At 36.4% G+C, this 14321-nt stretch overlaps 1 protein-coding gene across 2 annotated transcripts in view; it reads right to left on the bottom strand.

Moving 5' to 3' along the window:
• The window catches only part of RNGTT (RNA guanylyltransferase and 5'-phosphatase), a 192174-nt gene that overhangs the window by 91938 nt on the left and 85915 nt on the right, over window positions 1-14321 (bottom strand). The window contains exon 12 of one of the 2 annotated variants that reach the window (XM_059829856.1): window positions 1057-1125. The exons of the other annotated variant lie outside the window; for it this stretch is intronic. Coding sequence (XP_059685839.1) covers window positions 1057-1125 — 69 coding nt within the window. The remainder of the gene's footprint in view (window positions 1-1056; window positions 1126-14321) is intronic. 2 annotated transcript variants of the gene reach the window in all.

The raw sequence follows: 14321 nt of genomic DNA, 5'->3' as shown, positions 1-14321 counted from the left end.
TGCTTTAGATTTTAACAATATTCTAAGACATCATCAGGACTTCTTATGAAAGTATGAATTTTCTTCACCCTAGTTGTTTTGCTTTGAATTGGAAATAGCTACATATTAAAAAAAAAAAAAAAAAAGTATGTGGTCTAACTGCTCAATTAGTTTGTGGTTAGCTGATGTAGAACTTACAGTAAAGAAGAAAGGTTAATCCTATTTCCAGATGGGAGTGTCATCACCCTTGCTAAGATCTACAATATAGGAAGTAGACCAGAAAAACTGTTTTATCTGGAAAACTAAATACAAATGTTTTCTGTGAGTAACTGTAGGGGTAGGAATATCTGCCAAATTTGAAATAATCAAAACCAATTCCTTGTTTTACAAGCTAAGAAAAAAGTCAACATGGATGATATTACAGTCACTATCTATGCCAATATACAACACACACTGCAGTGTATCCATTGCATCAGAGTCAATAGGAGCAGCAGCAGGATGGATGAGGCCATGCTACTGACGTCATTTAAAGTCACCCTTCCTGCTTGAGAACCATTCACATTATTTTTTCTGGTTGTCTGCAGTTCTTCTGCTGAGTTCTCCCCACACCAGTTGTATACCTTTACAGTGGTGGACATGGCTCAAGAATATATCATGCTTTAATTGCGCTAAAACAACATGAGTCACAAATTTTACTAAAATTTTAACGTGTGAACATCCTTGAGAAAGAAAAATAATCCAAGAGCTCAAGTTAATGGTTGAAAGATTCACAGAACTCATGCAGTCAGAAAAAATCCTTCCTTATTTAGCAGCACATCATACTACACATGCAAAAAAACCATGAGCTGATTCCTGAAAACTACCACCATGGATTAATCCAAAGTCACACATACTACAAATTAGATTGCAACCCATTGAATCTAAGTAGTCTGAGGAACTGGAAAAATCAGAACCAACACTGCAAAGTAATCCTGACCAGAACAAAGATTAGGTAGTAGATGGGAGGATGAGTGGGGAGCGATGGTGAGAATTTCATTTGAGAGTGAAGGTAGAAAAATCCATTTTTAGGCTACTTACTCCTGTAGGCTGAAATATCAGACCATCTACTTCATGGCTAACTTCTCTGGCAAAGCTTCCTTCCAGGAGCTGCAGAACAAAAGGAAAATAAATCTTTTTTCCACAGGGAAATATTTCACCTAGAAGACTGCACATCAAAGCAGATTATACACTACTATTGCAATCATTTGCTAGTAAACTGCTTATTTATGGTTTAATGTTAGAGCTTGGGAAATGTCAACATACGACATTTAAAACAGAACAGAAAGCTTCAACAAATTAGCAGTTTTTACAAAGAGCACTCAAGGCTGAAACAAGTTTCAGGGAGGCAAACCCTTACAGTTCTATTCAAGGAAAATGCCTTTGTCCAAAAAGAAATACTGAGAAACCAGGATGCTTCTATACACTAAAAGATGAAGAAAAATCAGTTCTGATACAAGACGCCACAGTCATCTGTGGCCATATTAAGAAACAAACTCACCATTTTAACATGCAAGTAGCACTTTAGATTGAAACGTACTGAAAAATATTTCAGGGCATCATTCAAAATTCATGTTTGGCAGACTCCCTAACTAGAGCATTACCCAGTAACACAGCTACACTACTGTAAAACAACTGCCCCAATTAATTTGGATCTTGAATATTCTGTTTTACATTTTCAAAGATTATGAATTCCATATGGAGGTGAATACATCCATCAAGATGCACTTACCAGGGAAAAAACATCTAACTAAGCAAACTAATGAAACCAGCTAGTTGACAGTTACAAGAATTGATGATACACTTCCATGTTAAATTATGACTTGCCTAAGGAAAAGCAAATAACCAGTGAGAACTACAATTGACAAGTAATAGCAAAAATGAGAATTACCACGGAATCACAGAATCATTAAGGTTGGAAAAGACCTGTAAGATCATCAAGTCCAACCATCAACTAACACCACCATGCCCACTAAACCATGTCCCACAATGCCACGTCCACATGTTCCTTGAACACCTCCAGGGATGGTGACTCCACCACCTCCCTGGGCAGCCTGTTCCAGTGCTTCACCACTCTCTCAGTAAAGGATTTTTTCCTAATATCCAGCCTAAACGTCCCCTGGCGCAAAACACCTATTTATTAACTCCAATTTATGTTTTACTGTAGACATGAAGCATCTATCCTGCAGTTGTAGGTGCTTGTAGTAACATTTGAAAAACTTTGATGTATAAGTAACCACATGGTCATAAAACATAGCAAATACAGAACTCAGTACATCAGTCAGTTTTAAAAGCAACATTTTGGCCTAGACTGTTAATTTTGTATCATTTCCTTTGTATAGTCCAACTTAACTCAATGACCCACTGACTAAATTGCTCAAATCAAGTATCAAACTTTGCCCTCAGTAAACGGCAAAAGTGTGAAAGAAGTTAAGAATTAACATTTGTATCTTCCTATGGGCTGTACAACTCAAAGCAATGAACTTAAAATGGATCAAAAGCCTGATGGCCAAATATTTTAAACAGTAATAATATAACAAGATATTTAGTTTAAACCTGTAGCTGTTTGCACAGAATAATTGATCATTTTGCTATAAAAAACCCAGCTTTTTTCCTTATCCACATAGTCATTAGCATATTTGTCCTTGCAACTGCATCTACAAATACAGCTTTCACTATTCAATTTTTAGATACAATTTAACTGCAAAACACACTCTATGAGAATACTCTCAAGTGGTAAAATACTTCAAGAACATTTGATTCTGAGTAAGAAATCATGCAGAGAAACACTATTATTCAGTACAGAAAGCCCATAGTTGGAATGTGAAGTTGTAGGTTGCATTTACCTATTATAATTTTGAAATTTACAACTGAGGCTCACAATCCTTTACCAGATATCTATACAAAATAAGAAAAAAAAATCTGCAATTCTTTCATAAATTCATTGCTAATCTTTGCTTCAGCAGAAAAATGAGTACATCGGAAAATGTTTAAACAAATGTTAAAACGTTTAGAAAAAAAATAAAAATTTTTCTACACAAGCTAAGCCTTCTGCGGATCACTTGCAAAGTTACTGCACAGTTCCAAAACTGACAGGCCAGTGAGAAATCCATAATAAGAATACACTTGATATTTACAAAAACTCATGGAAAAGATTTCATTAAATTCCAGTACCAAAAAAACTTCCTCTGAATACAGAAACCTACATCTTTAAATATAAAAGACAAACTTCAAATTAGCTGAGACCATACTTTTTATACATTTCTAGCTATCTTATTCAAAGGCACTAACCAAACTGGCAAACAGAAACCAATCATCTCTGTTTCTGCTTATCTGAAGTTCTTAAAGGAATTTGAGGACATGGCTACTTCGGTGTTGGATCTTATGTAAACTGCATTATTTACTCTTTCCCAAATTAAAACTTAAGAATATAGAAACAATCTTTTAATTCGCAGTGTGTGACTCACCCAGGCAAAGCATAAAATTATTATCATGCACTGTTTTACCTGCAGCTCTCTCCACTCTGGTCTACGTGTAGTTAAACTATATTAAAGCATATTATTACAATTCCATAAATAGGGGGAAAATGTAAATTCAAAATTTACCCTTTTAAAAAAAATACATATTCTGGTATTCCTTGTTATTCACTACTCCACCAGAATTATAAAACACAAGGGAATCCCTCTTAGCAACCTGACATCCAGTTTCAGAGTTGAACTCGTTCTCATTTTGGAGTTGCACAATATTCTTATTAAGGCATCTCCTACCAAATGTCAACTAGATATCGAAGACAAAAGGATTTTAAAACCAGAAAAAGACTCAACAGATAGCTGGGAGCACAAAAAGGTTTAGTTATTCTGCTTTCATTTCTCAGTTATTCTGCTTTCATTCTCATTAGGTCAAATACAAGTATTTCAATGATAACTTTCTAGAAAAGAATTTTTACTAGAAGGGATTGGCAATTTGGGAGAGGGGGAGTGAAGTGGGAAGGAAGGAATGGAAATTTTCTCTGAGCTTCTTCCCATACACACTTTCTTGAGAATTAAACTATTTAGAGGTTGTCTGTGAACAGCAGACTATATACCCATTGAATATTGCAGAAAGTTTGGAATGACAGGAGAATGAGCAGAAAAGGAATGCTTGACATATAAACAAATATTTTTGACATTAAAAATATAGCTTATATAAGGTTTTTAGGTTTATGAACTTAAAATGCAGATATCATGGTTCATCTTTTAAAAAACAATGTTCAATTTTCCACACATATTGAAATTTCTAATTAACTTGAACAGTACAGTCTTTTTTAATCGGCACCATGATAAATGGCACACCTGCTTGACTGGGATGACTGCCAGGGATCACATAAAATGCAATGCATCTCAGTGACATTTTATAAAAGATGGGTAAATGATGCATGCGAGCCAATTGTTCTAGCATGCTATTCCTTGTAGCCTCGTGGCATCTCTTTCCACCTGTGAATCCCTTTGTTCACTTCTTGCAGCTTCCTGCTTCCCTGTGAACATTTCAATAAACCATATACTCATACTACAGTTCCTTATTTAAAACTTTTTCTTTCTTATTTCATAACTAAATCAAATTAAAAATTATTGCTACATCTAATAATATTCCTCTAATGAAAAGAATGGTATAATTGCATGGAATGAGTGGTACTGTACGACAAGTAACAGGATTTCTCCTTGCTCTTTAGCCACTGAGCTGAGGAGCAGCAGTATGTCACCAAAAGCAGCACTAATAACCTGCTGAAGCTGATTTTGCTAAAACACGGAACCAATCAGCAGTTCTTGAGTGGACAGTTGAAAAAATCATGCTTTAGAGATCGCTCTATACTTGTCAGTAAAGAAATCACTTGGCTCCTCCAGCAGGGAGAGGAGAAAATTTCAGTCTGTACACTTTCCACATAACACTAGTAGGTTTTTATTACTGTTTCTGTAATTCTGAGGCAAGCCACATGATTCCAATGAGTTTTCAGATGTTGCTTTATTCATAAAATAAATAAATCCAGCAGGTACTACTGTGCCTTTTCCTTCCCCTTACAAAAAAAAAATCTCATGGAAACACAACATGCCGCGAGAGTTAGGCAGATTCCAAAACATAACAATGTCTCTACAAAGTCATATCAACTTTCTACAGAATAATTTGGCTAAGGTCCTTTCACACAACTATTATCAATCTGCTATGTCACAATATTCCTAACCGTTTTGTCCATATTTAGGCTTCATAAGCGATACCACTTGTCAGTCTAGTGAAATACTTGGAGATACAGAAAAAAAAAATCCCTTTGCATTTTATAATACAAGACAAATATAAATCCATTTTCCTTGCTTTTTCAATTTCAGAACTGTTATACGCTTCATTCAGTTTTAAGTCAAGCTACAGCAACTCTGCCTGTATCTGTCCCTAAGCAGTTTTTAAGAGCCACCTTCAAATTACTGATCACCTACCTGGTCACTCCACAGCGAAGGCTGCAAAAGGGAACATACTTTACTCAACAGTCTTAGTTACAAAGAAACTACCACTTGAACTGTCAGTTAACTAGAACTCAAAACACCTTCAGACATGTGCATACTGTCATTCCTAATTTCACAGAGCCAGCATCTTAACCAGCTTAAGCTTCAGCTCAACTTACAGGACAATTCCTTCATCAGATGATGACAGCCCTCACCACCAGACTACAAGGTAATTCCCGCATCCTGACAACTGTCAGGTTTTGCAGACATGGCCTCATAAATCTCTGCACAGATACTGCAGATTCTTTAAACTTATTATAGAGTCTTCAGAAAAAGATTCAGAAGTTACCAGCACCAATAGCCACCTTTTCTAAAAGGAAACAATTATTCTGGCTCTTTCCTTGCACTTCTCTAAAAGAGACAGACTATTGTGCTTTCAAAACAGGATACCACTCCTGTTTTATTTTTACATGAATTTGTTTCATCTTGCTTGCCAGTTTCTGTATTTTTCTACTTTTACATGACAACCTCCTCAATAGCCCTGTCTCATCTCAGTATACACTATTTCATGAGATCTTAATTATCCGAGTTCAATATAAAAAGTGTTTACTTCAGCACTGGTTGCTGATGTATTTAAGACATCCCAGAAAAAAGTTTTACATCCAAAGTGGGAGGTACAAATGGTTTCAAATGTACAGTGGTTTAACAACCTACAATAAAACAAACCTGAATTTAATGTGTCTGCTACTAAGAGAAGTATTTTCATCATATTTTTGCTAACTCACAAGATAAATAATTCATCTCTATTATTACATAGAGAAGTCTCTGAAAAAATGATCTATGAATCACAAATCCAGCTGAAGATCTGTGTAACAAAACCAGTATTTCTAGCCTCCCTGGATTTAAGTTTAAAAAAAACCAAACAAACTAAAACACAAAAAACCTAAAACCCTGCTAACAAAACTATTTTGCTTAAAAATCAGAATTGAAATCTGGATCTCTCTTGTTATGGGTAGAAGAAAAATTTATTGAGAATAACCTACTACATGATATCTTCATAAATCCTGGTTTTGAATGACATCAGAAATCCTAGAGAATTATTTCTATTTAAGTTCAGTTAAGTTAAAATAACGCAAAAATAACCTGGCTCAGATTCATCCCAACTATCACGTTTCCCAAAATAAATCAAGTCATCAGTAACAGGCAATGATGTAGCCATCATCCACACTATTAACATTACAAACTCCAGCTTTCAAACATTACATTTTGAAAAGTAGGCCTCCTGGAAAAGGATTAAACAGGCTGTTGGTGGGGTATAAGCTTCCTTCCAGATCATACACAGGCTACTATGCAATGCTTGAAAATAGTATCAAATGCAGCTTAATGGCAGGTGAGGGAAGTGGGTTCCTCTAAGCTACGGTTGTAGTCTTTGCTCCTTCCTTCTCCCCAGAATCTTTCCAGTTTCCCGTGTCCTGCAGCACCGTTTCTTTTTTGGTTTTGTTTGTTTCAAAAAGCAGAGAAGGTATCAAGAATTAAACAGCTGCTTTCAGTCAGTACCAGAGCAAAGAAGCATCAAATAGCATGTTAGTAACTGGGGGTGGGGGCGGGAAGTTTCATATATTATTTAAAAAGAAAACTCAAAATCTCAAACTTTCCACAAAAAAAATGTAGGCTAATTCACTTTGTAAGAGAATTAGAGCCCAAAATTAAGCGTTAAGAGAAGTTTTTGTTTTGGTTCACTGACAAAGTACATAGATACACGGCTTTGGGAATTAAAGGGAGCACATACCTCCTGCAAAGTGGAGGAAAAAAATTCATCTCAAACTGAAGCCACTCAAGCTTTTACCTTTTTCACACTTGGGATACTGTTCATCTCACCTAGCATTTGAAGTAAAACAGCTGACCTAAACAAATCTGGTATAAATCAACAGTTTGGGTGTAGAAAGGGAAGGATCAAAGACGTACCTCTGGCAGCTCCACTGCTTCTTTCCCTCCCTGCCCCAAAACAAGCATAGCCTGGATCACCAGTTTAGACTAACTTTCAGAAAGCTTTGAGGATGAAATGAAACCCTCTCCTCTCATGCATATTTAACTTCCTCTTCAAGTTATACGCTCAAGTGCCAAGTAATTTTTTGGAAAACCGTGCTGTCTCAAGTTACAGCATTCTGAGACGGAGAACCACAATCTTTGTTAAGTTGTTCCAATGAAGTATTGTATGTGCAATTAGAAAATTAACGCCTATTTCTCAGCAATTTTTTTCTTCCTTTAACTCTTCTTTCTTGTTCCTCTATTTAGACACTGACCAAGTCACCTCTTGGAGGCTTTTTGGACAAAGAAACAAGCTTCATATTTCAAACATTTCACAAGGAAGCAGAAGTAACTCTTCAAATATTTCAATAATGTCTCCTCTAAACTCAGAGTTATCATTTTTTTTTTCATCAACTGAAACCATCCCAGCCAGACTAGACAGAATATTCCAGAAGGGCCATAGCAGCAAGAAAAACATGAACTCCCTGTTCTCCTCCACAGGAGTCTCCTTTCAGGGAGAGCTCTGGATACACGAGCACTTGCCAAAGAAGAATTCCACCAGCCAATGGCTCATTACAACTGGCTGCTTGAATGGAAGTAGCTCCTTCCAAGTAACCATGAAGGTCCTAAAAGCACAGCCCGTGATCTCATGGGTGTGACTTAGTACATGGCCATACAAGTAAATGTTTCTGCTTGCACCCTGTGATTCCAAAAGCTGTAAGTAGCATTTCAACATCAACATTTACCGCCCTCATGCAAATATCAGTAACCTGTCTCTCACTTACATGATTCCATGTTTTCCTCCAAATCACCTATAAAAATGATGGCGAGCAGATTTTTAATCAATTTAACATGACCTAGTTTCCTTAGCGTTATTCTCATTCCCTAATAAAAATATGATATGATACCTAATGTCAAACAAATGAGGTAAAAACCAGTATTTTAGGTATTAATTAAAGCCCACGCTAATGGTCTTAAATATATATACATAAAGGAAGAGTAGGATCAAAAACTGTAGAAAATAAATTAAAAACTTAACTCCTTAAGAAGTAATCATTTAAAGAAGTTTTATATGCTCATTAAGAACCAACACATATTGAAGAATAACTGCTCATTTTCAGTAAACCAGTGAAATGATCTACTTTGCCCTAACTGCATAAGGAACACAAAGTATAAGCTTCTCACTTGCTCATTACTTAAAAAGACATTTCATGCTCTTGGGATGTAAAATCAGTGTATAATTCAAATTGCATGAAAATCCTTTAAAAAAATTGATGCTTAAAGCTCAAAATCCCAGCTTTCAGGCAGCCATCCACTCAAGATGCTAATTCAAGATATAAACAGAGAAAAGCTGTAAATGTTTTTTGTCTGTATGAATACGTATGTATTGAAAGGACTTGATGTTAACCAATAACTCAGTACTAAACACGAAGAGTAAAAGTAAACTCCAAAGGTTCATCTGTTTAACAAAATCACCACTATTTTGAACTGTGTAATTTGTGGCAACAGCTGAATCATATTGTGATGAAAATTATACCAAATGACTGCATGAAGACACATGGGAATTTTCTCAGTTGATAAAATTTAAAAAATACATACTTTCTATAAAATACTATTTTATGGAAAGCCTTTCAGTTTGTTAATTTACTAGAAGCTCTGAAACCAATCATACTGAAAGACTAAAAATAACCTCTTTGCCAAGTTAATCATACAGAACATTTTGGCTTAAAACACATTAAAAACACCTAATTACTGCAATAGATTTGTTCCCTGTAAGAATGAAAGCAGATAATGGCAGAAATGTGAGACTGATGTTCACTAATATGATCAAGAGACTAATTATTATCCATGAATCATTTGTAGCATTCAAAACTTGATTAATGTCAGGTCAAGTTTAACATATGATAGGTTTTATTAGTAATGCTCGGCTATCCCACAGCTTGTCAGTTTAAGCGAGTGCCATCTGTTAGGTGTAGGAATAGCCAACAGCCACAACAAAAGTGCAGTGGATACAACTGGTCACTGAAGAACATTTTAAGAATTCCGTAAGAAAGCTACCCTAATAATTTTAAACATGCTAGACCAGAATCCAGCACAAAAAGACCTGCTAAAGACAGGAAATTTGTAGCCCAAAAAGTGAGCGTGCAAGGCAGGCTTTTCTCCTTCCAAAGCTTGACCAAAGGAGTGTTTATTATGACTGGATTTAGCTTCACAGATTAACCAGTCTCTAGTAACAAAAATTCTGTTGCAAGAGGAATATTCATAGCTTCCTCTCTACACTCCTTCATCATCTTTAGCAAACACCCCTGTACAGAATACACTGCTTTACCCTTTAAAGCATCACTCATGGTATTCAAGTACATTGGCCCCTAACTAATGGCTCACATGGCAAAACACTGTTAGAAGAGAATGAACCTGAAACTCATATTCGACAAGATAGCGTTTACTGACAGTCTCCCACTTGTTCTAATTACAGATAATGACAAGAAGAAATCTTTTCGCAGTAGGCTCACTTTCTAGTATTTCACACCACTTTGCGGGTGGCCAGTTTTACCAGGGGTCACCTCTCCCATGTACAGCCCATTCACTGCTCTTGCAGCAGGACGGGAACTCGCCTACTATCGTAAGAGCTCACCTGGGCACCTCCACTGAACCTCCACGAGCTCCGCACTAACAACAGCGGGAGCAGCAAGGCTGAAATAACAGGAACGGGCAACAGACAGGTGCGTGCACAGAGAGGAAGGAAGGTGACCTAATTCTACATGGGTTTGTTCCAGCACCTACGTACTCTCCTCTGGTCTAAAACCAGTTAGAAACTCAGCAGGAGCACTGAAAGAAACACTTACCTCACAGCTATCACAGCTACAACAGCCCTCTCAGACATATTAGAAATGTGTTCTCATTTGATGGCTCTCTTGCATTCTAAGCAGATGAAGCTGAAAGGCTGCAGATTCAGGCTGCCACTAGCATAACGTGCAGTCTGTACTTCAGCTCCAAGTGTTCTGTTTTCTGGCTAAGAGCATCATGTCCAAGGCTCCCAGACTCTTTGACATCTTGATGTAAAAGCCAAGTATTCTGAAGACTTGATGCTAGTAGGCCATAGACCATAAATAACATCATAGTTCAAAGAACCATAACTACTGTACAGTTTTTTCCTTAACAATTTGCCCATATATTTTCATAGCTGATGACTGACGAGGACCCAAACTACTAGTGCCTGGGCATTAGCATTCTAACTAATGACACAGTTTTTCATTGATCATCTTGTAGAAGTACAATTTTGCAGAAAAGTCTTTATCGGAGTCTATGTATTCTTTCCAAACCAGGAAGGCAATAGAAATGCCTGTTTATACTCATGTGATGGGGAATGAGCAACACCTCCAAGCAAGAAAGCCAAAGAGACTCATCCCTTCTATCTGAAACCTGCTTCGTGTCATGATTGAGGCACCTCTGAAAAAAACAAGCTATTCCACACACTGGACTCTCAGAGCTTTCCCAGCTCCTACTAGAACTGCTGCCAGTTTCACAAGGGAGTGTTATAGTCTGGTTTTTTCATAGAGAACTTAAAGCAAGGGAAATCATATATATCATCTTCTGAAACCTGCTTCTTAGATCTTTCCTACTACCCCTCCAAAAGGTTTAAAGAAAACTAATTTCCAGTTATATGATTAGCCAGAAGTTACTGTAGTCTGTGATGGGATGCAACCTTTGATATTGAGAAGGTGGAAGAATCGCACTAGCTTGATTTCATTACCTAGCTACAAGGGAAAAAATGCTACAGTGAACACCAATAAAATATATTGCAGAGGTGGCAGGGAATAAAGTTTGATAGTTCTATTTTTTTTTTTTAAATCTCTTTTTGGTTTTGCAGCTAATGCATTAACTGTACTCTTTAAAGATGCTACTAACACTAGCTATATGCCATGTTCCTTAATTATTTGGATAGAGAAAAAGGTAGAGCACACTGCAGTAAGAGTCCCACTGAGCTATCACCAGTTTGCTGGTTCTGAGTGAACAACTCCAAAGGTCAGGTACCTAATATATTCAAAACAATACCCAAGAATAACATGAGCTCTATGTGTGTTAATGCTTAATTTGACAGCACATCTGCATTCCTGAATTCAAAATAAGCATTAGGCATTTCTCACTGTCAATCTATTCGCAAAAACACAATTGAGAAATTGACATCCATTAACTACGATGTTTTCAAATGCTTCTTTCAAGTAAGAGAAATAGGCTGCTTCAAGAAACTTTAATTGACTTCTGTGATAGCTTCAAAATGGGAAAAGCATTGATTCCTCGAGGCTGTGAGGGAATGCCACTGCCAAACAGCAATAATATTTCATATTTATTTTACCTGATGAAGAAACAGCAATATATTTCATAGCTTGGCCATTTAATTTACTGTGCTCTTGCCAGTTCTCTATTTCAACCGGCAAGGTACATTCAGTTTTTTCTTTTAGGGATTGGGATTTTGTCCACATCACTTTCCCCATGCTCTCCTACCTGGCAGAGCACACCTTCCTGAGACTAGAGTCCTCCTGGAACTGGAAGAGGTTTAATAGGTGCCACTAGCAAATTCTTTGACCTATTTACAAATGAGTTACAATCTGTGACATTCATTAATGGATGGCAGATACTCAGTAAAGTCTGTTACTCAATGTCCTCAACTGAGCAAGGTTTTCCCACTAACGTTTAGAGCCTCCCCAATACTCTGGGTTTGATCAAATACAACATTCAAAAGTTATTCTGATGTCAAAGGAAAAAAAATACATTGAGTTGAGTGCAATGGGGCCAAGTACATTTTAATTTGTTCTCTAAATGATCTTCCAACGTTACAAACTTGATAGGGTTTATCTGTTATCCAGCCCCTGTGTAAACTGCTACAACATAATCTGGTCTCTGGTTGTCAAGAATGTGGACAAGCCTGTTTTAATTAAATCAGATAATTAAGGATCATGTTTTATTAGGCATTTCCACTAAGACTCATCAAAGACAAATTTGTATATAAAATAATTCAATATAAAGTCTTCATACATTTACTGTTACAAAGCCTGATTTAAACTGGGCTATGTACTCCACTGGGTACCAATGCAGTGATTTTAACACAAAAATTAAGATTTAATATTATATTCTGGATGTTTAAAAACATTTGATTCTTCTGATATGCAATGGCACTTGAGGACTTTATTTGCTACAAAGCTGAAATTAAAACTTGCCACTGTAAGGCCATAACAGTAAAAGGCTAAGATTTTATTATTTCTTGATTTTAAAGAAAAAGATTAATTTTGTACAGTATGTTTTTGCAAAACTGAGCACATCACAAGAAAAGAAAGAGCTAGCAGGGATATCCTATAAACTTGTATCATAATAAATTGCTTTAAATTCCACAATTTTCTTTGTGCTTTTATTCATTTTATCCAAATTAAGTGCCTATCTCTTGAACATCATTCCAATATGAGAAGGCTGATGGCTTCCCTGTGGAGTTCTATTGCCAGGAGGCAGTTTGGAAAGTGACAGGCTGCAAAGTGGCACAACAGACAATATTAAACAGTTGCCCCTCAATTAATGAGTGGAGTGACCCACTTAGTTACCACAGCTGAGTCCTCTAATTCAGAAGATATCATATATACCAATTCAATTGCCCATACTGGGATACCAACTGGTAACTAGGTCCAAACAGATTTGCATTTTTTTCTGTTTTGGTAATACACCACAAAACTTAAAGTAGAAATCACTGTTAAAGACATTTTTCCTACTTAGAAAGGTATATTATTTCCATTGCACAAAATACAAAAATAATTTACAAAAAATGTTAGCATGTTCGAAGCTAATGTTAAAATATTAAAAGCTAAACTGAATATGTACTGTTCTGACGTTTAAACTTACAGTGTGCACCAAGTATAATGCTTCATCCATATGCTTTTATTTTTCCACTGGTTTCATTGTTTTCTTTCCCACACTATAGTTTGGTAAGTCAGAATTTAATTATACATTCCACATCTGAATTATTCTACATTAATTTAATTTGTACCACTAGCAATACCTAACATGGGCCACTAGTTATGAAAATAATCCTTCATGGAAATATTTGAGACTGTTTGTTTTAACTTCAGTAGATCGTTTTCCGAAAAATGTGAAATGTAACTAATGTGTGAATAATTTCTTAAACCAAAAACAAAAACTATTTCCCCTTTTCCCTAACCAAAATTATACTGTGCTGAAATATTATACTTGACTTTCAACATCACAAATAATAATAATAATCAGAAGTAAGTAGCCTAATCTTCTTCTGTTAACTCTAGGAAATGAACACAAATTCTTGTTCGTGAACGGGTCTCCTCAAGTGTCTCCACCAGAGCAAGGAGGCTGAAAAGTTAGCCATAGCGGAGTCATTTTTTTCCCTAGCACGAGGAAAAAATCTTTTGGTGTAAACTGAATCTAATCAAATAACTGCAGCCTCCCTGCCCCACAGAAAGCAAAGGAACACCCAGAGGCAGCTGGACACCCCACCAGCCCTGGCCTACAAAGTCCCTGCTACCCTCCTCCTCCCACTGCCGGAAATTAAGTTTACCAAAGAGTATCCACATCATTCCAGTGCTGCAGCTGGTTGCATGAAATAGCTCCGGTTCAAGCACTGAATTTTAAGGGGTAGTAACCTACATTCAGCTCAAGAGCCACAGTTTGGTCATCTATTTCATATTACAATTTACAAAGCTTCTACTTGGTCTGGCTGGCTGTCCTTACCTTTAAAATTCACATGGTAAAATCATTTTGAAAAATCAGGCTGAAGTACTACATGCTGGGATA

The sequence above is a fragment of the Gavia stellata genome, chromosome 2 (genome assembly GCF_030936135.1).
Source record: "Gavia stellata isolate bGavSte3 chromosome 2, bGavSte3.hap2, whole genome shotgun sequence".
Lineage (NCBI taxonomy): Eukaryota > Metazoa > Chordata > Aves > Gaviiformes > Gaviidae > Gavia > Gavia stellata.
This window is presented reverse-complemented; position numbering and strand designations above follow the sequence as displayed.